Genomic DNA, 25,769 nt, shown 5'->3' with positions numbered 1-25,769 from the left:
TTCTCCTTCCAATTAAAGACTATTTCTTGGAATGGGCTTACAATTGTTGTGTTTTGGTAATTGTGTATTATTAATAATTGCATGCATAATTAAGGCCAGCTGAAAGGATTTGGATAATGCAGTTTTCTCTTTTTTTTTGTCATTTTCTTTTTTTTTTTAAGATTTTTATTTTATTTTTTAAGTAATCTCTATACCCAACATGGGGCTCAAATTTACAACCCCCAAGATCAAGGGTCACATGCTCTACTGACTAAGCCAGCCAAGTTCCCTGCCTTTTTCTTTTTTTAACCAGAAGATCCAACTTTTCCAAACAATACTGAGGAGTGAATTGGTCTGATTCTAAAGTCATTTCCAGAGTGAATTAGGAGACTGAACTCTGCACTGATCTTTATTCTGCTGGATGTTCAAGCTGGGGTCTCTTTACTCCGTGAGAGAGAACCGGGCTCGGCTCCCTTGGTGGAGGTCAGCACATCTGCCTCACAGAGCCCTCCCTTTGGCTCCTGCTTGGGCTTCTTTTACTTTCATTCTACCAGTCTCCCAAGGGCAGTTTATTTTCCGGGCTAAGAGGTTGTTTGGATCTTTCAGCAATTTCCCAGTCAAGCAGTCTTTGTGTCCTTCACATTTTTTGACAGTGACTGGCTTAGAAGACAGTCCTCCCTTCTCTCGGATGGCCTCTTAACCTCTTCTCTCAGGCTTTTTTCTGACTTGTTTTCTCTTTAAAAAGATCACTTAAGATCCTTTCCAGAAGATCTTTAAGGCTGTCTCCACATTCCAGTGACTAGACTGTACCTGACCAGGAATTTAGGCAAACAGATCTGTATACCGTCCATCCAAAGACCTCTCCATTTGATGATGGCGGGAGGTCCCAGATGCTGATGAGAAAGCCTCGGGCTCTCACCAGCACCCCGACTCCACATACACCATTGGACTGATAAGAAAACTGATCCAGAAAGGTTGAGCAAGTTGCCCCATGTGCACAGGTGGTTAGTGATGGGACTCCAGACCTGGACGCTTTGCAGACAACCACATTGTTATTTCTCATTCAGTAGAAGGGCGCAGGGGTTGTCTGACCCTGGATCTGTTGCCAAGTTCCATACCGGGCATCATAGCAGGCATGTAAATGCAGAGTGGATGATTATGGTGCAAGCCTGGAGATGTCCCTTTCCATTCATTCTCTTCCTTTCCTTGCTGGCTGGTGTGTCCTAGGACCCTGCCTAGAGGAGATGGAGTCCTGAAAAGATCAGGAGGTCTATAAGATCAATACAAGCACAGCCCAAGTTACCGCTTTGTTGGTTATTATGACAGCAGAGTCTTAGGTCCCTAAAATAGTCTAAATGTACTATTGTCCACCGTGTCGGTGATACTGAAGCAAAAATGACTTTGGTCAGCAGTTTGGTATTTGCGTCACAGGTTCAGTGCGCGTAGCTGATTCACCTCGCGCTTCAGCTGCCTGTACCCCAGACCCTCCAGCGACAGAGGCAGGACAGGAAAGGAGTTCAGTGTGGACACACACCATTGCACATCTGCTCACGCACATAAACATCAGCATCTGAACCAGGTTATGTTTCTGGTTGGATTCTAACACGAAGAGAAGGGGTATTTGATATTTTTTCCCATGTGTTTTGCTTCTCTGTGACCTTGCTTTTCTCACGAGCATGCACGTCTAAGGAACATCTTAAAGTCTGGTTATTTGTTTCATGAATAAGGTCTGTTTACTACCTACTACTAACTAAACCTCAGTAATCTCAACAATTGAATTACTCTTAATTACATAGTATTTATATGTGGATAGCCAGGTAGATCGCCAGTGAGATAAACCAGCATTTTTTTAGGGTAGTTTTAGGTTTAGGGTTAGGTTAGCCTCTGGTCCAACAAATGTCCCTCATCACGGAAGATGAAGACCATAAAGTGGTTTTAGATGGGAGAGTTAGAGAGGCAGAATTGCATTTGCCGCCATAACTCTCAAATGAAATTCCTTGGGTATGAATATCCCACCAAAAATGTTTGTTAATTATTTAGTATTTTTTAATACCATATATATAGTATATATAATAATATATAACAATAATAGTGGTATTTTACCCTGACTTATGCTTTAAGATATTTTCCGTTTATCGTCACACTTGGTTACTTTAATATCTATATTCATGTATGAACCCAACTAGGGAGCGATTTTGTTGAATTGAAAGAGTTGTAAAAAACTGATGGTTGGCCTGACAGTGGTTTAGCTGTCACCCTCTAGTCTATTCTCCTGGCTCCTCAGAAGAGCTTACATGTTTCTAGAATGTGGCCCATCAGTGTTACATTGCCTCTGTGTGTGTGTGTGTGTGTTGGGGGTGAAGGTTATTCAAGACACTGGATTATCCCCTGAGCTTTCGGGATCATCTACAAAATACAGGATTACAAACTGATCTTTTCTTGGGGAAAAATAAGCACATACAGCATCCCAAAACCAGATTCACAGGTTTTCTCATTTAGGCAGCCATTTCCTTTTTTATGGTTGTAAATTATAAATTTTAACTATATGGTGAGTGTAAAAGTAATCAAAAGCCTCTGCGCTCAGAGAAATTAGAAAAGATATAAAGAAATAAGATATTAATAGATGTTCTTGCAGGAAAAACAAAACAGGACATTACCAGTGGTCTGAGCTGCAAAATATGATAGATATACAGATGGATGGACAGGTAATGTGCTAAAAACAGTTAATTAAGAAGAGTCTGCATATGTAAGAGCTTCATCTCTGCACTCCAGCTGACCTGGATTCAAATTATTGTTCTGTCACTTACCAACTATTTGACTTTGGGCAAGTCATTTAATCTCTCTGAGTTTGCCGCCCTACAAATTAAGGATAATTATGCCATCTACCTTTCTGGAAGGGTTATTTGGAGGGTTAATAATGTAACGTATAAAGAGCCTTTAGAACAATACTTGGCATGTAAAATAACTCACATTATAAGATCTGTATGGATTTCAGCTCATTTCTGTAATTACTGATAGTGATTAGTTTTTTACTTTTGTAGATCAGGAGATTTTCATATTCGTAGAATTTTCATAAGGATGCGAGGGGAAGTTCAGACAAGTATTATTATTGCCAGTTTGCAGTTGAGGAAATAGAAATCCACCCAGGGAACTGATTTGCCCAGGAGCGTTCAAGTCTCCCCACTAAGTGCAGAAGCTCCGTACTCACTGCCAGGTTCGGGGTGCCTTCTTAGCTGCCACTGTTTCCAATCACATTCAGAAAACAAGCACAGCTTTAAAGTATTGTTTCCTGGGGGTGCCTGGGTAGCTCAGTGGGTTAAGCTGCTGCCTTCTGCTCAGGTCATGATCTCAGGGTCCTGGGATCGAGCCCCGCATCGGGCTCTCTGCTCAGCAGGGAGCCTGCTTCCTCTCTCTCTACCTGCCTCTCTGCCTGCTTGTGATCTCTCTCTGTCAAATAAATAAATAAAATCTTTAAAAAAAAAAGTATTGTTTCCTGGCCACGTATATTGTTTTCACTGTATGAGATTTTTATTGTTAGAACTTTGATAGAAATGGTTTGGCTAAAGACTTTTCATCAAGTTTTGTTTTGTATTTTCCTCTTAATCAAATTAAACATTGCCTCTGCCTCTGCCATCTCATTTATACTAATTAGTGGCTTAGCATTAGAGCCAGGGTGACTTTAACCCAGATGATCATGACTTGGTTAGTGCACTACAGCTGGATGCATTTCTGAGTGGGGCTTCCTCCTCCCTGGTGGAGATCCTGGTGCTCTGGACCCTCTACCATCTCTCATGAAGTGGTCCTCGAGGGAGGACATCACACAGCCTCTCCTCTTACTGATAGTTCGGTGGGGAGAGGACTGCCCCCAGCAGGATGGCAGAAAAGATGAGGGGATAGGTGCAGAATCCACCCTGTGTTCTCAAGGCAGCAGATTATGACCCTTGCTTTTCCTTTTCAAAGACTGTGATTGCTGAAAGCTTTCTCCTCTCACCTCTAGGAGAACGATAAGCTTTCATCACAGACTGGCTGACATTTGTCAGGAATACAGTTTTACACACTGCAGAAGTATACTTCTGCAAAACATGATGAAAATTTTGAGTTGATGGCAAAATCTTGCTATACTGAAGCTACTTTTTTTTTTTTTTAAAGGAAATTCTATTCCATTTTATTTCATTCTGCCCTTGTGGCTTTGTCTTCCAAGTTCACTTTAAAAAGAGCTATGGGAAAAAAAAAAAAGCTATGGAAATTTTTCCAAGTCTTGAAACAATCCTAACATAGCATGATTGTTATTTTCTTAATTTTATTTTATTTTTAGATTTTATTTATTCATTTGAGAGAGAGAGAGAATGAGAGAAACCATGAGAGGGGAGAGGGTCAGAGGGAGAAACAGACTCCCCGCTGAGCAGGGAGCCCGATGCAGGATTCAATCCTGGGACTCCAGGATCATGATCTGAACCGAAGGCAGTTGCCTAACCAACTGAGCCACCCAGAAACCCCTATTTTCTTAATTTTAGTCTTTTGAAAAAGCATTGATGAGCTAGAGGTGAGACTTTAAACTGTCTTTGCAGTACTGCATTTTTTTTTTTTTTTAAGAGAGCGCTCAAGCAGGGAAAGGCACAGGGAGAATGAGAGAGAACCTTAAGCAGGCTCCACGGTCAGCATGGAGTCCAACATGGGACTCAGTCTAACAACCCTGAGATCATGATCTGAGCCAAAGTCAAGACTCAGACACTTACAAACTGAGCCTCCCAGGTGCCTCCTGCTGCATTTTTGCTAGAATTTCTATCCCGCTTGACCTAGAGGGTCAGGTCAGTCACTGCTATAGCTCTAAAAAACAAGAGTAAGAGCTATGTAATGGAATTATACTGTTTTATTTGTTTACTTTTGTATTACTTGTCATATACCCATTTTAGTAGACAGTTTAAAAGGACTCAAAGATAATATTTTGAAAGAGCAATAGCTCATGACATAGCACATACCATTTCCAGCAGTTTTGCACATTTATATATTTGTAGCCCCAAAGTCGAAGTCCTAAACCTTGAGCCAGGCATTGAGTGTCCCTAAATCTAATATCTGTATTCTTCCTAGTAAGCAGTATTTTCTTATATTTGCCATCCATTAATTCATCACATGGTGACTTTTTTATTAATATGTTGAACATTATTCTTGTGATACAAGTTTTTAAGAAAATACCCAATGTGATGAGGCAACAAGATGGTCCAATTGGTTAAGTATCTGACTTCGACTTGAGTCATGATCCCAGGGTCCTGGGCTCGAGCCCGGAGTCCAGCCCCACGTCTAGCCCTGCATCATGCTCCATGCTCAGCAGGGTTTCTCCCTCTGCCCCTACCCCTGCTTGAACTTTCACTTTGTCTCTATCAAATAAAGAAATAAAATATCTTTAAAAAGAAAAAAAGAAAATACCCAATGTGTTGATATTTTATAATCCATTTTGTTTTGTGGTTTGACTATCATGTGGTTTTAATGTAATTTACCTTTGAAGAAATTAAGTGGAAGTTTTACAACCATGTATCTCTTAGAAAGTTCTTGAAAGTAAATGTTGACTTCTCTGGTTATAGTATAATGAATCCTTTTTTAAGTGATTAGTTTCGATTGGAAAAATAATAAAAAATTCTATATCCCAGAAGTGTGAATGTTTTGTAGTTATTTGGTTAAAAAGTTGTAACACCAGCAAAAGATAAATTTTAAAAGGGGAGGGAGTGCGTAACTGGGTCAGTCTGTAGAGCCTGTGACTCTTGCTCTTGGGGTCATGAGTTCAAGACCCATGTTGGGTGTAGAGTTTACTTAAAAAAAGAAAAATGTTAAAGGAAGGGGGAAAGGCCTGAAAAACAATTCACTAAAAACAGTATGGGATCCTTATTCATTTGAAAAATGTGTTCAAACTCATTCTTAATTAAAGAAATGCAAATTAAAACAAAACTGAGATCAGATAGCCAGAGAAATGCACATTACTTTCTTGTGTGAGTTAACTTAACAGGAGATGTACCTCTAAGCAAAATGCTGAGTAGGTAATAACAGCAGTTAACTATAGGCCCTCTGCTGCGCAACAGATCTCTAAGAGTTGTTCGTCTTGTATAACAAATCTTTGTATCCTTTCACTAATACCTCCCTATTTCACACTCCCCTCCATCCACCCCAAGCATTCAACCCTCTGAAAACACCATTCTACTCTCTGCTCCTAGGGATTTGACTATTTTAGATCACTCATTTAAATGAGGTCATTTAGTATTTGTCCTTTTGTGTCTGGAGTATTTCAGCATAACATCACTCAGCATAACATCCTCTGGGCTTAACCCTGTTGCTACAAATGGCACAATTTCCTTCTTTTCTAAGGCTGAAAAATATTCCATTGTATATAAATGTCATATTTTCTTTATTCATCTATCGGTGGATATCTAGATTGCTCCCATGTCTTAGCTATTGTTAATAATGCTGCAGTGAACATGGCAATGCAGATATCTCTTTAAGATTCTGGTTTCAAAAAAAAAAAAAGATTCTGATTTCAACTCCTTCAGATGTAAACTCAGAAATGAGATTGCTAGGTCATATGGTACTTCTATTTTTAATTTTTTTGAGAAATCCCCATACTGTTTACCATAGTGGCTGTAGTAATTTACATTCTCACCAACAGTATACAAGACTTCTCTTTTCTCTACATCTTCAATAAAATTTACCTTTTGGGTTTGTTTTTTTTTTTTAATAATAGACATCCTAATTAGGTATGAGATGATAGTTCATTTTGGTTTTGATTTGCATTTGAAAAATCAAATTATGATTAATGATGTTGAGGAACTTTGCATATAGCCATTGGCCATTTGTAAGGCTTCTTCAGAGAAATGTCCATTCAGATCTTTGTCCATCCTTCATTCAAGTTATTTGAGGTTCTCATGCTATTGAGTTGTAGAAGTTCTTTACACAGGTTTGAATATTAACCCTTTTATTAGATAAACTTTTTACAAATATTTTTATCCCATTCCATAAGTTGCCTTTTCATCTTATTGATGGGCTCCTTTGCCATGCAGAAGCTTTTTAGTTTGATGTAGTCCTACTTATGTATTTTTGCTTTTGTTGTCTGTGCTTTCTGTGTCATATTCAATAAGTCATTGGTTAATTGTCCCTTATAATCTTTTTTATTCCTGTGGCATTTGTTGCGATGTCCTCTCTTTCATTTATGATTTTACTTATTTGCATTTTCTATCTTTTTATTAGTCAAAAGCTTTGTTGGTATTTATTTTTTAAGAAACTTAACTCTTAGTTTCATTGATCTCTTTTATTGTTTTGTATTCTCTATTTCATTTATTTAAGCTCTAATCTTATTTTCTTTCTTTTCCTAACTCCAGACTTAGTTTGTTCTTCTTTTTCTAGTTTCTTGAGGTGTGACATGAGTTGATAGTTTGAGATCTTTCTTCTTTTTTAATATAGATGTTTATTGCTATAAACTTCCTTCTTAGTCCTGCTTTTACTGCATCCCATAAATTTTGGTATGTTGTGTTTTCATTTTTGTTTGTCTCAAGATATTTCTGTTTCCCTTATGTTTCTTCTTTCACCCAAAGGTTGTTCAAGAATGTCTTGTTTACCTTCATGTCTTTGTAAATTTTTCTGTTTTCCTTTTGTACTGACTTCTAATCTCATTCCACTGCTGTTGGAAAAGATTTGGGGTGATTTCAAGTTAAGTTTTTTGTGACTTAGCATGAGATCTATCCTGGGTGTATGTTTGAGAAGAATGTGCAGTCTGAAGCTCTTGGGTAAAATGTTGTATATCTGTCTCTTAGATCCATTTAGTCTATAGTGTTATTCAAGTCTGCTGTTTCCTTATTAATTTTCTATCTGGATGAGATCTGTTCATTATTGAAAGTGTACCATCGAAGTCTCCTGTCATAATTGTATTGCTTTCTGTTTCTCCTTTCAGATCTGTCAGTGTTTGTTTTATATATTTAGGTGCATATATATTTATAATTGTTTTATCTTCCTGGTAAATTGACCCTCTTATCATTATATAGTGACCCGCTTTTTCCCCTATGGCAGTTTTTACTTAAAGTCTGTTTTGTTTGCTGTAACTATAATCACCCCTGCTCTCTTTTGGTTACCATTTGTATCGAATATCTTTTACCATCCCTTCATTTTCAGCCTATGTGTGTCCTTAAATCTAAAGTCTCTCAAAAGCATATAATGGGATCTTGTTGTTTTATTTGTTTATTCAGTCTGTGTCTCTTGACTGGGGAGTTTAATTCATTTACACTTAAACTATTCTTAGGCAAGTATTTACCTTTTAACTGGACTCCAGACCTTTTAATAGTCCATTTTAAAGTAATAACTTAAATCTAATCACATACAGAAACACTACACTTTTACCGCCCCCCCAACACACACACACACACACACAAGCTATGTTACTGATGTGAGAATTTACTTCTTCTATACTGTGTATCCATTAACAAATTTTTCTGGTAATAGTCCTTATTAATACTTTTCCCTTTTATGATTCAAAAAAAGCCTTCGTTAACACCTTGCATTCTCATGATGAGAATCATAAAAGTTGAATTGAGACAGTTTTCATCCACAACTGAATCTAACATCTTGACCAGTTGATATCAGATTTCACATAGCCCAGCGACATTAATAAAGTGGGGAATAATCAGTCTATTCACTGAAGCATGGGATTAGTGGAATCAAGCATTTTGTAGTCAAATGCTCTACCCCTGAGCTATACCCCAGAATCAAGCATTTTGAAAGTCTGTCCTTGAAGAGCTAAGAGAAAAGTATGTTGTAATCTTTCCATGAGAATTCTACGTTCTTTAACTCCCATTACCATATACTGGCAGTTGCGTTTGCAGTTTGCACATTAAAGAAGACCTGAGAATGAGGGATGCCTGGGTGGCTCAGTGGGTTAAGCCTCTGCCTTCAGCTTGGGTCATGATCTCAGAGTCCTGGGATCGAGCCCCACATTGGGTTCTCTGCTCAGCAGGGAGCCTGATTCCCCTTCTCTCTCTGCCCACCTCTCTGCCTACTTGTGATCTGTCTCTCTCTGTCAAATAAATAAATAAAATCTTAAAAAAGAAGAAGAAGAAGAAGACCTGAGAATGTATCCCCAAAAGCTTGAGCTTAAAATACAAGACTGCCATATTAAATTTTTTGTTGACATTAGTCCCAGTGAAGGCTCCGGGGAAAAAAAGTGTTGACTGTAAATATCTTCTATTTATCTAAATATGGATTTCTTAGAAAACCTGACTCTCTGTTAAAGGTATTTTTATTTACTTGGACCAACTTCTAAAATGCATGCCACATTTAAAGTCACATAATTTCCTATATTATAGTTTGCTCCTTTAATATAAATCAAATAGATCTGAGAGAAAAAGACACTTAAAACTTTGTATTTCAGTATGAGTTATCTGATTTGGATTTTATTTTTCTTTACAAAACCCAAACTTATTTAATACAGTCCTGTTTATCCACTTAGTAGTTTAGGGAACAATTTGGCAATTTTGTGGTTGGTAGGATTTCTGGGCCAGCTGGCTGGTACGGACCATGGGAAATTGGGCCTGCTGCTAGGTCCCATGGGCAGGTGGTGTTGGGGCTATGATCCATTATCAGACCACATTGTTTTCAAGAACTTTCTAAAAAGTAAATAGTATTTTCACTCATCTAAACAGCAGATTTTTTAGGGTGATTATTGCCATTAGCAGAAGGCATTAGAAAATACCTAGCTGAGTATAAAGTAATAAGCAACATGTACAGACTTGTCTTTGTAGTGTTTACAATCTAATTTAAGTGGCAGAAATTAAAATATTCACATATGTAGTCATATATGCAATGCCAAGACCTGTGAAATTAAAATGCTGAGCGTCAGAGAGACTATGTAAGACTTGATAAGACTACCTACCTACCAGAGTACCTAATTTACATTGGAGGGTCTGGAAATCCCTCTCTTCAAAGGCATGTTTGAGCTTTAGACCTTAGATTTATTTTTTAAAGTACTACAAATAAAAGGTAACATTTTTTTAATGTGAGAAGAAATTTTATACACAAATTTTAAATAAGCAAATTTGGCATTGAATAACATGAAATCTAAAACAGAATTAAAATGTAAAATGACATTTATTACTTTACTTTAAAAATACATGTTTAATTTAGAACATTTGCAAAATATATAAAACAAAAAAAAGGAAAAAATTTTTAGTATCTCTTAATTTAAGCTTAACTACTATGGTATCTTATATATTTTAATATCTCCTTTTTTCTGTGAATAGAAATGTTTTTAAATGTGGTATCCTAGGGGTGCCTGGGTGGCTCAGTGGGTTAAGCCGCTGCCTTCAGCTCAGGTCATGATCTCAGGGTCCTGGGATCGAGTCCCGCATCGGGCTCTCTGCTCAGCAAGAAGCCTGCTTCCCTCTCTCTCTCTCTGCCTGCCTCTCTGTCTACTTGTGATCTCTCTCTGTCAAATAAATAAATAAAATCTTTTAAAAAATAAAAAATAAAAAATAAATGTGGTATCCTATTCAATGACATTCTACAATTTCATTTTCAGTGACATGTTTTCAGGTGGCACGATATTTGTGTGTGTTTCTAAGAAGTAATCTAATTTTACATTGTTTATCCTTTTACAGGCATTTGCCTGGTGGCCTGATTTATTGGCAGAGCATGCGGAGAAATTTTGGGCTTTATTCACAGTAGATATGGATACTGCACTGGAGGCCCAACCACAAGACTCCTGGGATAGTTTTCCTCTTTTCCAACTACTCAATAATTTCCTCAGAAATGACAGTAAGCACTTGCGTTTTCTTTAGTCTATGAGATGGGGTGGGACGGAGAAAATGCTGTGTGTGTGAATGTATTATGTATCTCGAGCTCTCGCACTCACTCGGCGAGGCGGACATAGATAACATTAGTGTTTGCTCCGGCTCCCTGACTTTATCAGGCCTGGTTCTGGGGGGACACCAGGAACATGCCCACATTGCTCCACGGGCCTCTGAAGCTCTCTTATTATATGCAACCTCCTGCTAACATAGACATCTTTCTCATTGCACCTTGTGAATCAGAAAAATCTTCAAAGGTCAGCATTTCTAAAGCACTTGAGATACTTATGTCTCTGAAAGACACCTCAGAAATGTGTCATTATTCTAGGAATTCATGCTTTGTTAAGGTTTCTCTACTTCATACGCATTCTGATAAGGGATTCACTTCCACAGATGATGGTGTGGTATTGCTGTGCGGTATGGGTTGCTCTCTCAGTACTGAGACATTTAAGAGAATGTAGATATCCTCTATTGAGACGTTTCTTCCCGGTGCAATGAGGTTTATGAATTTTCGGATGCGTGGTCTTCTAGCAGCCAGAACAGACCTAGCTTTACAACAGGATTTTATAGGGATATTTCTTAACATACAGATTCTTGGGCTTTTCCTGTGATGACTCTTTTTAAAGTCTCCCTTAAACTCAACCTTGGGTCCTGCTGACAGCCTTTGCTTTAACACTTGCGTTGATCATAGAATCTCCAGTTACCTATTCTATACAGTCCTTCCCATTATCATTCCAAGTTGACCTCTGCCCTCCTCCTGCCCTCTGGTTGTGACTTGCTCTGCTTGATGGATGGAACAGCCTTCTCCCAGTGTGTGTTTTCTTCTCCAAGTCATTCCTGCTAGGTCATTCAGTTCTTCCTCACATGGTGGGGTTTCTGGGCCCATTACCCTTCCATTCACCTTCCCCTGCCCTGACCTCCCTCCAGTTTTCAGTATTGCTCTGGACCGTGGTGCTGTGGAGAACACGGTGCTCACAGTGTGACCCGAGTAACCCAGCCCCCCGGGAGAGGGGTCCTCACGCTGCTCTGACTTACCTGTGATACATTTCGAACTTGCTATATTTTAAAGCTCCAGAGCTTTTTTTAACTGCTCTCTCCCCACCCTGGGGAACTGCTACTGTGTACTTCTAGGTTTAAACTTAAATCCATGTCTATCCATTTGTTTTTGCTTTTTAAAAAATTACTTTTTTGGTTTTGTTCATCCCTCCATTATTTCTTACTTTTCTTTGGTTGTTTGTCCCTTCGAATCTCTGATGAAACTACTGTTTTACTGTGGGGTGGGGGAAGCCACACTAATATGAGATTTTGTGTAGTATTAGACTTCCCATGGACATCAGATTTAGGACAGCCGGTCAAGAACCTCTGTTATGGTAAGAGAAGCATCATTTTCTAGTAATCAATAACATGAACTTTGATGCCAGACAGATTCACATCTGTTTCTGCCACTTGCACCTTGACCTTTGACAATGGCTCAACTTCTGTGGACTTTGGGTTCTTCATCTATAAAGGAAGGAAAATAATAGTACTACGGTGTCATTGGTGGTGAGGATTAATAACCATAGCAGCTCACATGTAGTAGAGACAAAATAAATATTATAGATACTAGTCTGGAACTAACTGAAAATTTCAGTCTTGCCTCTTTCAACCAGTTTCATCTCCTATCCAATTCCAAAAGATCCTATTAGAAAGCCAGAGAACTAAGCTCCGTTTCCTACTTTAAAGATTTAACCCCAGTGTCTACTCTCAGATGTTACTAACCCCACACTGAATTATCTGTATGTGGATCATTCGTTCTGCAAACGATGACCAGCCAGCATTTAAGTTGTACTTTGGTTCCCTCCTGCCAGCTAGGGACCTTCTTCTTTTCGCAGTCTTTTAGCATCATTAGTTTTCTGCTAAGAACTATAACTCAGGTTTAATATTGTCTTAAGACCATAAACCTGGGCAGAAAATAAATACATATATTGTGCTTTAGGTCCCTAACTGAGAGTAAATAAATGTAGGCTTATTTCTAGCACTGCTTTCTCCATTTGCATGAGAACTCAATAATTGACCATATTTAAATTTATTGGAGAGTTTATTCAAAGATGGGGCATTTATTAATGTTCAAACAGTAAAGATGATGAATCATTTAACTTATTCAACATTTCGGAATTTATGGAGAAAACAAGCGTGGACTTCTTAAAAATTGGGGTTCGGGGAACCTCTACTGCAACTCTACTGCAACATCCTTTAATATTTGTTTTTAAGAAGAGTTCTTACATTGCAAGTGTAAATTTATGAGACTTATATCACTAAGAATAACTAAGAACACTAAAATGCAGGACCTCCCACCCATGGGGCTATGGAAGGGGTGGCTCCCCTTTCTCCACAGCCAGGGTTGGAGGCTGAGATCAGCCCTCGAGGATCATTGTTGGGTGGCCATGAGCTGGCAGCTTTGTTTTCCTATCTCAGACCTCGTAGTTGCTGGGAGCCCCACTTGGTCTATAGCAGGGCTGCTGACCCCACAGCCAAACTAGGGTGCGAAGTGGCAGTGCTGGACATGAAACCTCTGGCTTTCCTGGGATAGTGCCAGACTCCCATGGGCTGATGCTGGCCTGCATTGCCCCAAAAGTAGCCTGGCCTCCTGCCTGCTCCAAAGACAGCACCTAGCAAATACACCTAAGCAGGGTTCTGCACAGGATTGCAAGGCATGGGGTGGTAAGGAAGAGCTGGGAACAGGTGCTAGAGGAGAAGGAGCGCCATGGGCATCAGGAGCCAAGGAGGTCAGGCCTGACACGGGGGATGCCAGCTGTGAGTGCAAACCCCGCTTCTCAGCCCTTAGCTGTTATCAAACTGGCCAGCTCGTGCTCCACACGGTTGCAAGTGGGAAGTTTTCTGTGTTGAAGTGCCTACATCCATCCTCCGACAAAATAATGCTTGAGACAAGTTTTCAAGTCTAACAGTTTTTCTTCACTAAGAAAAGTTCTGACATATCTTATTTTGTTCTGAAAGCAGTAAATCACTTTCTGTGGAACTGTTGGGGGGCGGGGGAGAAACCACTAAAATGAGAAGAGCAGAAATTTAGTTTTTATCTAGACCTGCAAATATTTAATTCAAAAGAGTTGCTTACTCCCTTTCCTGTTTTAAACGAATGTAACATCAGCTGCTATTAAACTCATAATGTGTAGTTGTATGCTGTTTTGTCCCACATGATTCAGTTAAAACATGGAAGCATTTATTACTGATCCCTTTTGAGCGATGTCAGTTTTGGGGTAAGTCTAGATCTTGGCTTTGATTTTTGCAGTAATTAACAGATTTGAGAAAAACATCAATTATTTCAGAGAAAAACAGCTCCTCCATGTAGTGAGGTAAATAGAAAAGTTCCCCAGTGCCATAATTTCCTTTTGGTATGGGGAGTACAGGAGAGTCTGGGGAATTGAAATAGAATGTAGTGACTTTCATCTCAAACTCACAAGTTACTATCCAAAAACCAAGACCCCTGAGCATGTTAATGATCAGTAAAGCATACTTTTTTTTTTTTGCTATAAATACCACTCGATAATAATGAAGAATTTTTTAATAATTACGTGCTTGTTTTATTAAATTCTTGAAGTATTCAAATAGTGATTTAGTGAATGCAATCCAAATGTTAAATGTCAACCTATTGCTGCCCCCATATTGACCTTTTGGAAAGCTTTAGGAAAACATAAAACTTCCTCCGTTTAATCCCACCTAGAAGGAAACAGCCTTACCTCATTGCCATGGAATGACGGCTTTTACCACCTTGACCCAAATAACATTATAGCCCAAATTCTAATTAATTACAACTTTAGCCACAACTAATAGAAACGGACCGCTCTGCAAGGTCCGGTCTTGGAAGAGGAAATATTTTGCTAGATAACAATGTTTGCTATAACCTCACATGCAGTACACAATGAGTTATATAGATTTTAAATGGCTTTGATTTATGATAATGTTCCTGCTTATGTTTGCTTTTCCAAAATAGAAATTACTAACATATCTCCAAGTAGTTGGAGGTATTAGTTAGAATTTTTACTTTATTTGTGCCACGAAAATTTGGTAGCCAGCTAGTTTGGGGTTTTGTTTTTTAACGAATAATTCAGATGTCCCCGCTGGTGGTTTACCATCTTTCTTTTATTAAAATCATGATGCTTTGATATTTTAAAATGGGTGTTCATCTTTTGGAAAGTAGACAGGATTTTTGACAAAGCTCCTCGTTTTCCAGCCGAGGAAACTAAATACCTAAGAGGCAATGTGCCTGGGTGTGAGCTTGCTAGCGAGGATCACTGGGTGGTCTCTGGTTCAGTCTGGGTCTGCACTAAAAAAAGCAGATTCTGGGGCATTTATAAAACAATATAATCTTTTCAAGGAAGAGAGGAAATTCCTTGAAGTTTTATTTTTACCTTAGAAAGTTCTCAGAAGGTCCTTGAGTTATGGGGGCAGGGGAAGAGAGGTGGTTAAAGGGTACAGAAAGAACCAGAAAATTCGAGTACATGATGTCCTGTCGAGTACATGATGAAACGTCCGTGATGACAGTGCCAGGGACTAACCTAATGAGTTGGGGGGAAAGATTCAAGACAGCAAATTCAGTTTCTATTTTAAGGAGAAGAAAATTCTGCCGGTGGCCTACATCTTTCCTTAGAGTTGGCCATGTTTAAGGAAAGTCTTAGCCTTAAGAACCCTTGGAGATGAAATGTGGTGTTTCCTCAAGGGAAGAGTACCAGCTGCACCATAATTTTAGCAAGTTTCCCCAATCTCCTGCCCCTCACAGACTCACCCACTGACTCCCAGAGCAGGACTGATGATGAAAACAAACTCCAGCTCCTTGATTTCTGTTCAGAAAAGACAGCTCCTGTTTGTCCCTCCGTCCTCTCTCCATCCGCCCCAATCCACTACCCCCCCCAACTAAAGAGATAATTAAGTGGGTAATCACTTTAAATGGTATCTAAGGAAACAGTTTTGAGAAAGAGATGTATTAAAATTGAGAGAAAATAAATGTTTTCATAATGAAGCAATTAGCATGCTAGCTAAATGGTGCTGTGTGACTCGAAAGCTAGCACAAAAAGATTCTACCCTTGCCTGCCATCTTCTGCAATTGTCCTGTCGATAATAAATATGGCAAGTGACTGCTTCTGACAAATGAAAGCCATCTGCAAATGGCACAGATCATTTCTTTCAGCACTCCTGAAAGGCAAACCCTTGGAGCTAGTCACCTTTTAATCTGTGGATATGTTAGCAAGTGGCAAATGACCATTCTTTTGGGAACGGATTCCCAAGTGAAAAATAACCACAGTGCTTCTTCTTTAATTAACAGCCTTTTCACATTGCTAGCACATTAAAGCCATCCTGAAGAACACCCATGCTTATATAATCAATGTCACAGCATCTCTGCCTAAACGAATAATAAATGTTCGGGCTCTACACTAAGTGAAAACCTATTCTCCAAGACTTTCACCTTCATAAAGATGGGCTCATAAAGATCGAAAAAAGAAAAATGGGAATGTGGTCTCATGAGGATAAAAAGGCTAGTGTTAATAATTAACAAGGAGAGTGAAGTGGAGTCAAATTAGCCATAATAGAGCCCAGAGTGACTGGCAAAGTCACCTCTCATTATCAAAAAACTCATTAAGAAATGAAGAAGTGGAAATCCCGCTGGGTTATTCTCACACTCAGGCTGTATCAGATTATTTTTCAGATTTCTTTCAAATGAGGAACTGTTAGGTCACCATATTGTATATGAGGTTAATCTTCAAGCTTTGAAATATGGAGGGCTGACACCTGCATGTTCCTCTACCTCAAGCGCTTAAATGAGCTGTGCCTCTGAAATTCACGAAGTGGTGTTTATAGATAGATCTGTACGTAGATCTACTAGGAACAATGCAGGACGGATAGGACTTCTAGACTACAGCAGGACTGTGAACCAGCCTAGTTTTATAGATGGACCCTTCTTTAAATGATGAGATGACCACAAAAATTCGAAAATTTATTTACTTCCAATTTCCAGGTTGACTGAATTCAAAATTGTACATCAGAATCTGTTTTGCCAGAGCGTATCAGTAGGAAAACAAGGAGTCGTTAGCTTTTTCTTTTTCGTTGAGTTCCACAGTGTTGTTCTAGGTTCTTTCCGACGTGTAGATGTTTTAAATTCTTAGTCTGCTTCTTATATTTTCGTACAATTTAATGCCTTCAAGAAAATAACCTGCTCTAGAAGGCCTACGTATCCTTCACAGTAGATCGGCAGAGACCTCTGTTTGGTCCTGGAGGCTGTGAGCACCAAGGACCCTACATCTGGGGGCTGTTGATCACGTTACAGCCATTCTCAATTGTTTGCCTTGTCTAGAGCGAGCAGTGTGGAACGTAATCCCAATCAGAAGTTTGTACATAACTGGAATAAAATTTTAGACTTTCCCCTTTGGCTTTTATATTAATCTCATAAAAGACAGCATGAGAACTGTAGGACTGTGAGACTTCTCCATCTTTACGCTAAGCCTTGGTTAATGTTTATATTGTTTTTTACTGAATTAATTCTGTAAGAAATAGGCGCTGAATGCCTAAAATCTACGAATCCCAATCACCTTGCAGAAACGGATTAAAAACAGCTCTGGCCCTTGAAAAGCATATCATCTAGTAGCGCGTATGGCCACATATACCCTACCCACTATAATGCAATAATTTATAAAAATATAACTCAGTTACATATACTGTACTAAAGATTTTTTAATTATAGCTTTAAACGTGGATTTGCTGGATTTTGAGTTGTTGTCCAAAATATAGAAAACATTATAATACCAGGGCTTTCATTCCTTAGGTAGGTGGATGGGTGGGTAGGTAAATAAGTAGATCATTTTTAACAAGTGAACACAAAAGGAGGAAGCGGACATGGTTTTAGGAGGTTGCTATGTAAGTGTGCAAATTAATTATTACCAAACTATATAAATTTACCTATCAGGGCTTTAATTAAAAGGAAAATAAAACTCAATGAGTTTCCTATTCTACTTAAAAAGCATACTCTCTAAGTCTCCTTTAGGCAGTGGGTTTTTGTCGGTATTTATTCAGTAAACACATGTGTATTGAGCGCCTAAATCATGTGCCAGATCCTTGGCTGGATGCTACTCCTAGATCTCAGGAGATTTTTTTGTTTGGTTGTATGAATTTTCTTCCTTTTACATAAGTGTGTTCTAGGCTGCAATCTTCCTGACTTTTCTCCTAAAACCCATGTTCATATTTTCAGTGACAGGAATCTTCATTATAAGCATTTGTCAACATGGAAAGTGGCCTGTTAATTTTATATCTTTATCCAGTGGGCTTTCATTGTGCAGGATCCCTATAGTTTGTATTCCCTTAAATAATTGTTGTTTTGTGGCCAAGTCTTGTTTTTAGTGTGGTTGGTGTTGTTTGTTTTGCTGGTCACGAATTACTAGTTTCTTCTGAAATTTAGGTGGGAAAGTCATTCTTCCTAGTAATCCATTAATGCTGACTAATTGGAAAGGGGTGGCATACTATAAAATTGGGTTACATGGGCTCAGGAGTCAACAGCATATTTTTACCCTAAAAAGAATACAGGAACTCTTTTATCTGCTTGTTCTTCATTTATCCCATGATTATTATCTCAGTAATTATTATTAATTGGATCATAGTTTAAATTCTCAGTCGAACTCTTACTATTAGAAGCTTCTGACAAGTACTTTTGTAAACGTAAGACTCTTTTTGGTATGTAAATAATCAACACTAATTTCTTAATTACTGGAATGCTCAAAATAATTGGGCACATCTGCATTCCTAGTTTACCTTTTATTTAAGCCTTTTGCTTTCTTCTGCCATTTCTAATTGCACTCTTGGGCTTGATGTCCCTGATGCTTCATTGATGCTTCCTTTTCTGACAAGGTGATATTTGGAAACGTGGAATCTTTGGGTGGAAAAAAAGATGATTTAACAAAGTGGATGCTGGTCCCCCACTTACATTCTTGCCAGCCACTGTTTTTGGCTCCTTCTGAGCGGTCCTTTCGACTTCCACACCTCAGGTAGAATGTCAGGAGCATTCTTGCATAAGGCCACACTGAGAACTTGCCTCTTCCAATGAATTGTGAGAATGGGTGCCTTGGAGAGGCTTGACTGGGACAGGTGGCTGCCCAAATCACAACCTATCCTGACTAAACCAGATGGAGAAGATGGAAGCACTCATTCTGGTGCCTGGGGCTATGTATTAAGAGGGCTTTTGACAGTGTCTGATAGGAGCAGAATGCAAACTGGCATATGGGCAACTGAGAAAAAGAGCATACATTTCCATACACAAGTACAGCGCGTGTGTATTTCCCTAGCCCTGCCTTTTGACACCATGCTTTCTCTTGTCCTTCCTCGCCCCTCTGCAGATTTTCTTTATTTCTCCTCTTTTCTCCTCTTCTCTCTCTGTTTCTCCCTCTTTCTTTCTTTCCTTCCCTCCCTCCCCTTTCATGAGTCTAATTACCAAAGAAATAATATTGCCAGTTGCCAGTTTTCTGAGACTTTGGAAAACGGGTCTATAATTTGATTTTTTTTAAAAGTAAAAAGGAACACTACTGAAACATGAGCAGAATTTGGCCAGAATTAGGCATTTGTGACTGGCCTTAGGAAATACAGGAACATTCCATTTTCTCCCCCTGTCTTCAGGATGTGAAAGTTTGCTGTCAAGAGTCATGACTGTGCAGAAAAAACCTCCCTCTGCCACATTCATTAAAATATGAGACCTAAAATAGCCAACATTCATATCCAGCAGAATTTCTAGCAGTCTGATCTTGGACATGGATCAAAAATAGATGTTCATGCCAATATTATTTAAAACTGCACATTCTATGAAGAAATATGCATAGAAAATATGAAGAAATATGCAGGCTTCAGTATGTATTCTTAGACAATTTCCTGAAAAATAATGTAGTCATCTTAATGTTGTATCCATGTAGTTATTCATTCAACAAACATTTGAACACTTGCTTGGAGCCAGACATTTTGCTGGATACTAAGAATACAGATACGGTCCCTCCCTCAAAGACCTTACACACTTGTAGGAAGAAACAGAAGCGTCAACAGGTGCAGAAGCATGCTCTGGACCACAGTGGAAGCCTGCACAGGGTAGAGAGTAGACAGATGAAACCAGTAACTGGGCAGGGGGACAGGAGAACAAAGCATTTCCAGAAGAGTTTGGAGGAGTTAAGTGTAGACTTGAACTAAACCATGTGAATCATTATGGCTGGACCACAGGAAATATGGGGGTCAGGCCACAGAGATGAGATGAGGTCATTTTTAAGATAAATCATAGATGGCTTTCCTACCACGCAAAGGTTGTTAGAATTTGTTGTGATGATCCACCAAAAGATAATCTTTCAGAAGGACATTATTAGTTTCATATTTTGGCAAGCCTGTCTGCTTTGAGATTTGAAGAAGATGGTTGACAAAGGGAAAATTGGGATCCTGAAGACCAGTAAAGAGATTATTACACTAATCAAGGCAGGAGATGAGAAGATGAGAAGATTAGAAGTAGGGCAACAGCAGTGGTGCTGAAGAGGAAGGGACCTGTTAAGAAGGACATTAAGGGACAAAATATGTGGGGCGCCTGGGTGGCTCAGTGGATTAAGCCGCTGCCTTCGGCTCAGGTCATGATCTCAGGGTCTTGGGATCGAGCCCCGCATCGGGCTCTCTGCTCAGCAGGGAGCCTGCTTCCTCCTCTCTCTCTGCCTGCCTCTCTGCCTGCTTGTGATCTCTCTCTGTCAAATAAATAAAAATTAAAAAAATCTTTAAAAAAAAAAAAAGGATACAAAATACGCTGAGGGATGGGTATTAGAAAGGGCATTTGTTATGATGAGCACTGGGTGTTTTATGTAAGCAATGATCAACGAATTCTGCTCCAGAAACCAATTTTGCACTGTATGTTAGCTACTGTATGTTAAATTTAAATTTAAATTTAAAAAAATACACAGGTCTTGATTACTAATCGGATATAGGAACTAAAGGCCAAGCCTGTGGTATAATCACCAGGTACTGATATATAGTGATCTAGTGGACAATCTGTTTTCATTCCCATGGTGGGAATACATGAGAAGGAGGCTTATTTAACAAGTTGATGAATTCAGTGCTTATCAATTATATCAAAAAAGAGAGCTCTTGCTAGAATTACATTTGAGTCAACTGGTACTTAATCTTAGAATCATTATAACATTTAATAACAACATTGAGTGTTGATTCTCCTATGTGCTTCTTCATTTTAACAAACTAAGTATGACTTAATAGCCAACATGCATAATCTCTAAGTGTATAATAAAGAAGCATTTGAATTGATGAGGTAGAGTACTCATTTGTATTTGTAAATGTAATAATTTCTTAAGTGAGCGTGTTTTGGACTAGTTAGAAATAATGACAGGGCTTAATGGCACCTATCAAGATGTAGAGCCTTTCGGTCTTTCTGTTTTTATTATTAGTAGGCCACATAAATTAAGAGTTAGGCTACAGTCTAGCTGTGTAGCAATGCAACGTTGTCCAGCTTTCAATATATATTATAAGCACATTAAATATTTTCACAGCATCAATTCATTTTTCAGCTCTCTGAATATAATAGTTTTCTTCAGTCTCTTGACTTTTTCATAGTGTAACTGAGTTTTTCAAAATTCTAATTGTAGAAACATAATTCATCTAAGATACAGAGTAACGCATTTGTCATTTGCAAGGTTTTTTTTCTACCTTAAATACTCTCTGCATTTCTAGGTCTTAAAAGATGCTGATATACTGCTGATAGGTTGGGCGACTGTATGAATGGCTCGGTGGATAGATAATAATTTATGGTAATGTAAATTGTGGGGTGATGGTAATATAGTCTATAGAGGTTAAAAGGGGCTCTTGTTCTGTTGTCTGATAACTAGATGACTTTACCACATGTCCCCAAATTCTCTGTTCCTCAGCTTTCTTATTGATAAGATTAAAAAAAAATAGTGCTTCTCTGATAGAATTTTTCTGATGGTTAAATGAGAGAATGCATATAAAGAACTTAGTCCCATGCTTGACACTCCAAAAATGCTGGCAAGGAGGAGGAGGAAGGGCGAGCTCTTAAGTGGAGAGCCAATAAATTCAGATATGGGCATATTTTTTAATTTGCTTACCACAATGATTGAGGTGTTTGAGTGAGAATATTTCATCCTTAATGTTCAGTATCTTATTTAGGTGACATTTGGCAAAAGGAACTGAACTGCATGATCTATACAGTACATTCTAGCTCTGTGATTGAATCTCCAGGAATAAATAAAGCTCCTTTCAGTGTGCTAATGAAAACATCATTAAGAGGAGGGCACGTATTGCATGGAGCACTGGGTATGGTGCATAAACAATGAATCTTGGAACACTGAAAAAAAAACAAAAGAAAAGAAGAGAAAATAAAAGAAAGTACTCCAAGAAAAGAGAACAGGTTATTTGTGTTTAAAGGCCCTGAAATAATAAAAACATAAAATGATTTAAAAAAAGATAACATTAGTCTCCTAAATAAGACATTTATCTTTAATTATGATTATCATTCCCACTTTAATAGGAAATCTTTTAGCATATAGATAAGCCAGAAAAAAATGATATAGCCACAAAAAATACTAAACTAGAGTAACTAGAATTAGAAAAGAAGAAGTGTTGTCTTTTCCTCTGTATTTAAAATGGTTTCCTACCCTACTTCTATGTGTCTGTAGTTTTCCAGCTTCTCACAAATTTCAGAATCCATTAAAACAATATTCATGCCACTGTGGTAAGCATCATACACTTTGCCCAAGTTTTAAAACACTGTTTAGCTTTTGGGCTATTTTTGCCCTAAAGAAGATTACGTGGAGCAAGTGGCATATTTAGCTGCGTGTTTTATGAGGCATTACTTTAAAATTTCTAGTGACTAGATTTCGTATAGGAGCATATACAGCAATTCCGAGTCATAAAAGTGAATGGGATCCCTGAGAGACTTTTCCCCATCTTCCGCCTCTGCTACCTTAATCCAGGTCACCGTCACCGTCATCATCATCCTCATCATCCTTTACCTGGTCTATTGCCATCAAGCACTGAGCACGAACCATCTCCTGGGCTTCCGCCCTTGGTCACCTACTCCATTTTCCACACAGCAGCAAGAGATAATTTATATCATGGCACTCCTGTGCTTAATAATACTAAACATAATGATGCTTCCCTTTGTACTCAGTAAAACCCCATACTTCTCACCATGTCCTACTCTCTGGACATAATCTTGGACTGTTCTCTCCCCTCTCTCACTCTACTCCTGCCACACTGGCTTTCTCGTCCTTCTGGAAGTACACCAGCTTGTTCCCTGCCTGGAACTTTCGTACTAGCTATTTCCTCTGCTTGGAGATCTTTCCTCCAAATCGCCTGTGAATGGCTACCCTGTCACTTAGGCTCAATTAAAATACCATCTCTTCAGAAATACCTTTCCCAGCCATGATGTATATTTTTACATGAACCTGTTCTCACTTTGAGAGTCCAAAAAAATTACAGCTGGGTTTAAGATATGTTCACTTGAGAAACAAGTATGTACTATCATCTAAAAAGTTACAAATGACTTATTGAATATTACTTAACATTACTTAGTGTTTTCCTACAGATTCTCTCTTCTTTCATGGTACAGCTTAGACACATACTGACTGTCTTGGTCTGTTCAGTCTGTTATAACACAATACTAGAGACTGGGTAGCTTATAAACTACAAGTTTATTTCTCACAGTTCTGGAGGCTGAAAAGTCCAACATCAAGGTGCCCACAGATTTGGTATCTGGTGAGAGCTTGTTGCACAGATGGCCATCTTCTTACTGTGTGCTCACATGGTGAAAGGGTGCGGGATCTCTCTGAGATCTCTTTTATGAGAGCACTAATCCTGTTCATGAGGACTCTGCCCCCATGACCTAATTTCCCTTCAAGGGCCCCACCATCACATTGGATGTTGGAATTTCAACATATAAATTTGGCAGGGGGGTGGGTGGGTATGACACAGTCTATAGCTAGCACTGAATTTTTTCTAATGAAATTGTATCCTGGGCATAGAAAGCACCCACTTCCTGGTATAAGGAGGTGCACTTTAACTATTACCTACCTATTTGATAGTCCTATCCCAATAGCACAAATTCCAAGACTTCCACAACTGCTTTAGGTAGGATGTCCCACAGTGTATTTCATTAAAGACAAATGGACACCCAAAAAATGCATATGATATGCTGTTTCGAAAGATACATGTAGAAAATTGGATGACTAACAAGAAAATCTACAAATAACTGAAAAGTTCATGAATCTGAATAGGTAGTCCCAAGGCCACAGTCATCCTGCTGCTGAATTAAATAAGTGTATCTCTTAGAATTCATCAAGCTTAGCTCTTAGAATTGAATGGGTTTAGCTCTCCCGTGACACACCATCTAGCCCAGGGATTGTAACTCTCTTTATTGCTCTATTTACATGTGTCAAGACCTTCAGGGTATCCAGCAGCTCCGTTGAGTCTCTAGCAAGTGGTCATGTGCCTCATGTGTTAAACCTCTTAGAAAGTAAAGACATCCCACCCGCCAGGAAGATTTTGTAGAGATATAATCTGTTTGCATGTTGACAGCCATACCTAGGAGGTTAATTTTACTTCTTGATAAGCTTTCATGATATATTCAACATGAGGAGCAAGACCCGATATCATCTGTATTTTATACCCATTCTTCTGTGTCAAACTCTTTCAGGAAACGTGTTTTCACCCCTGTTTCCCAAATGCCTGATATGATCCCTCTGACGAACACTGTTTCTGCTTGACTATTTCAGCACTTTTGTGTAATGGAAAATTTCACAAACATTTGCAAGAAATCTTTGTGCCCTTGGTTGTCCGCTACGTCGATCTCATGGAGTCCTCCATCGCCCAGTCAATTCACAGAGGTTTTGAGCAAGAGACATGGCAGCCTGTCAAGTAGGTATCTTGCCTAGTGTCCATAGAACATCTGTCTCTTCAGTCCTGACCTTATGACTTTACACATGGCCATCGGTAGTTATTGCTTATGGTGGTCCCTTCCCACGTTGTTTGTTTCTTTACAGGAATATCGCCAACAGTCTTCCCAATGTAGCTCTTCCAAAAGTTCCAAGTCTGCCTCTTAATCTTCCACAGATTCCTAGCTTTTCTACTCCTTCGTGGATGGCTCCTTTATATGAGTCCACGTGTGTATCCCTCACTTATTTCCTGGTGGTGTGTTAACTAGTGCATGGCCTGGGCTGTGTTCTGTGCACATGTGTTCAGATTGCATGGCATTTATCGTCATTGGTTGAGGAATCCTATGTTTTAGTGTTGTGTGAGTTTTTTAAGCTATTAAGCTAAGCTGAGCAAATTGATGATAAATGATACAGATAAAACAAAAACAAAATAACCCCACTCACTGGTTTGATGTAGTTCATATGTGATCTGTAGGTGAGAGGTCATTTTGTGACCCAGGTTGTAGACTCGAGCCTAAACAATATACCATGGTTCAGGCGATCACTGTGGTAACAGTATGTCTAGGAACAGTAGTTGGCTTCAGCTTTGTTACTACCCGCATAGTTTCTCTTGTACACGTAGAAAACCATCATTAAGAATCATGTCAAGAGGGGCACCTGGGTGGTTCAGCGGTTAAGCCTCTGCCTTCAGCTCAGGTCATGATCTCAGGGTCCTGGGATCGAGTCCCGAATTGGGCTCTCTGCTCTGCGGGGAGCCTGCTTCCTCCTCTCTCTCTCTCTCTCTGCTTGCCTCTCTGCCCACTTGTGATCTTTCTCTGTCAAATAAATAAAATCTTAAAAAAAAAAAAAAAGAATCATGTCAAGGATATGTTTTTCTATTTTATCTTAGTCGTACTTTTTTTAATTTATTTATATGACAGAGATCACAAGCAGGCAGAGAGGCAGGCAGAGAGAGAGGAAGGGAGGGTAGCAGGCTCCCTGCTGAGCAGAGAGCCCGATGCAGGGCTCCATCCCAGGACCCTGG

General features: G+C 38.9%; 1 protein-coding gene and 1 non-coding gene across 20 annotated transcripts in view; both read left to right on the top strand.

Moving 5' to 3' along the window:
- Nucleotides 1-25,769, top strand: part of CADPS2 (calcium dependent secretion activator 2) — a 536,067-nt gene that overhangs the window by 448,571 nt on the left and 61,727 nt on the right. For 10 of the 19 annotated variants that reach the window (XM_047694453.1, XM_047694455.1, XM_047694457.1 and 7 more), the window contains 2 exons: nt 10,605-10,761; nt 24,587-24,728. In XM_047694453.1, coding sequence (XP_047550409.1) covers nt 10,605-10,761; nt 24,587-24,728 — 299 coding nt within the window. Of the gene's footprint in view, nt 1-10,604; nt 10,762-24,586; nt 24,729-24,853; nt 24,974-25,769 lie in introns of all 19 variants that reach the window. The other 9 variants (XM_047694444.1, XM_047694449.1, XM_047694446.1 and 6 more) reach the window with 1 other exon arrangement.
- On the top strand, nt 13,118-13,253 carry LOC125081551 (small Cajal body-specific RNA 20). The gene has a single exon (XR_007121747.1). It is a non-coding gene; the product is annotated as a small Cajal body-specific RNA 20 (non-coding RNA).

This window comes from Lutra lutra, chromosome 11 (genome assembly GCF_902655055.1).
Source record: "Lutra lutra chromosome 11, mLutLut1.2, whole genome shotgun sequence".
Taxonomy (NCBI): Eukaryota; Metazoa; Chordata; class Mammalia; order Carnivora; family Mustelidae; genus Lutra; species Lutra lutra.
Note: the sequence above shows the minus strand (reverse complement) of the source record. Positions and strands in the feature narration are given on the sequence as shown.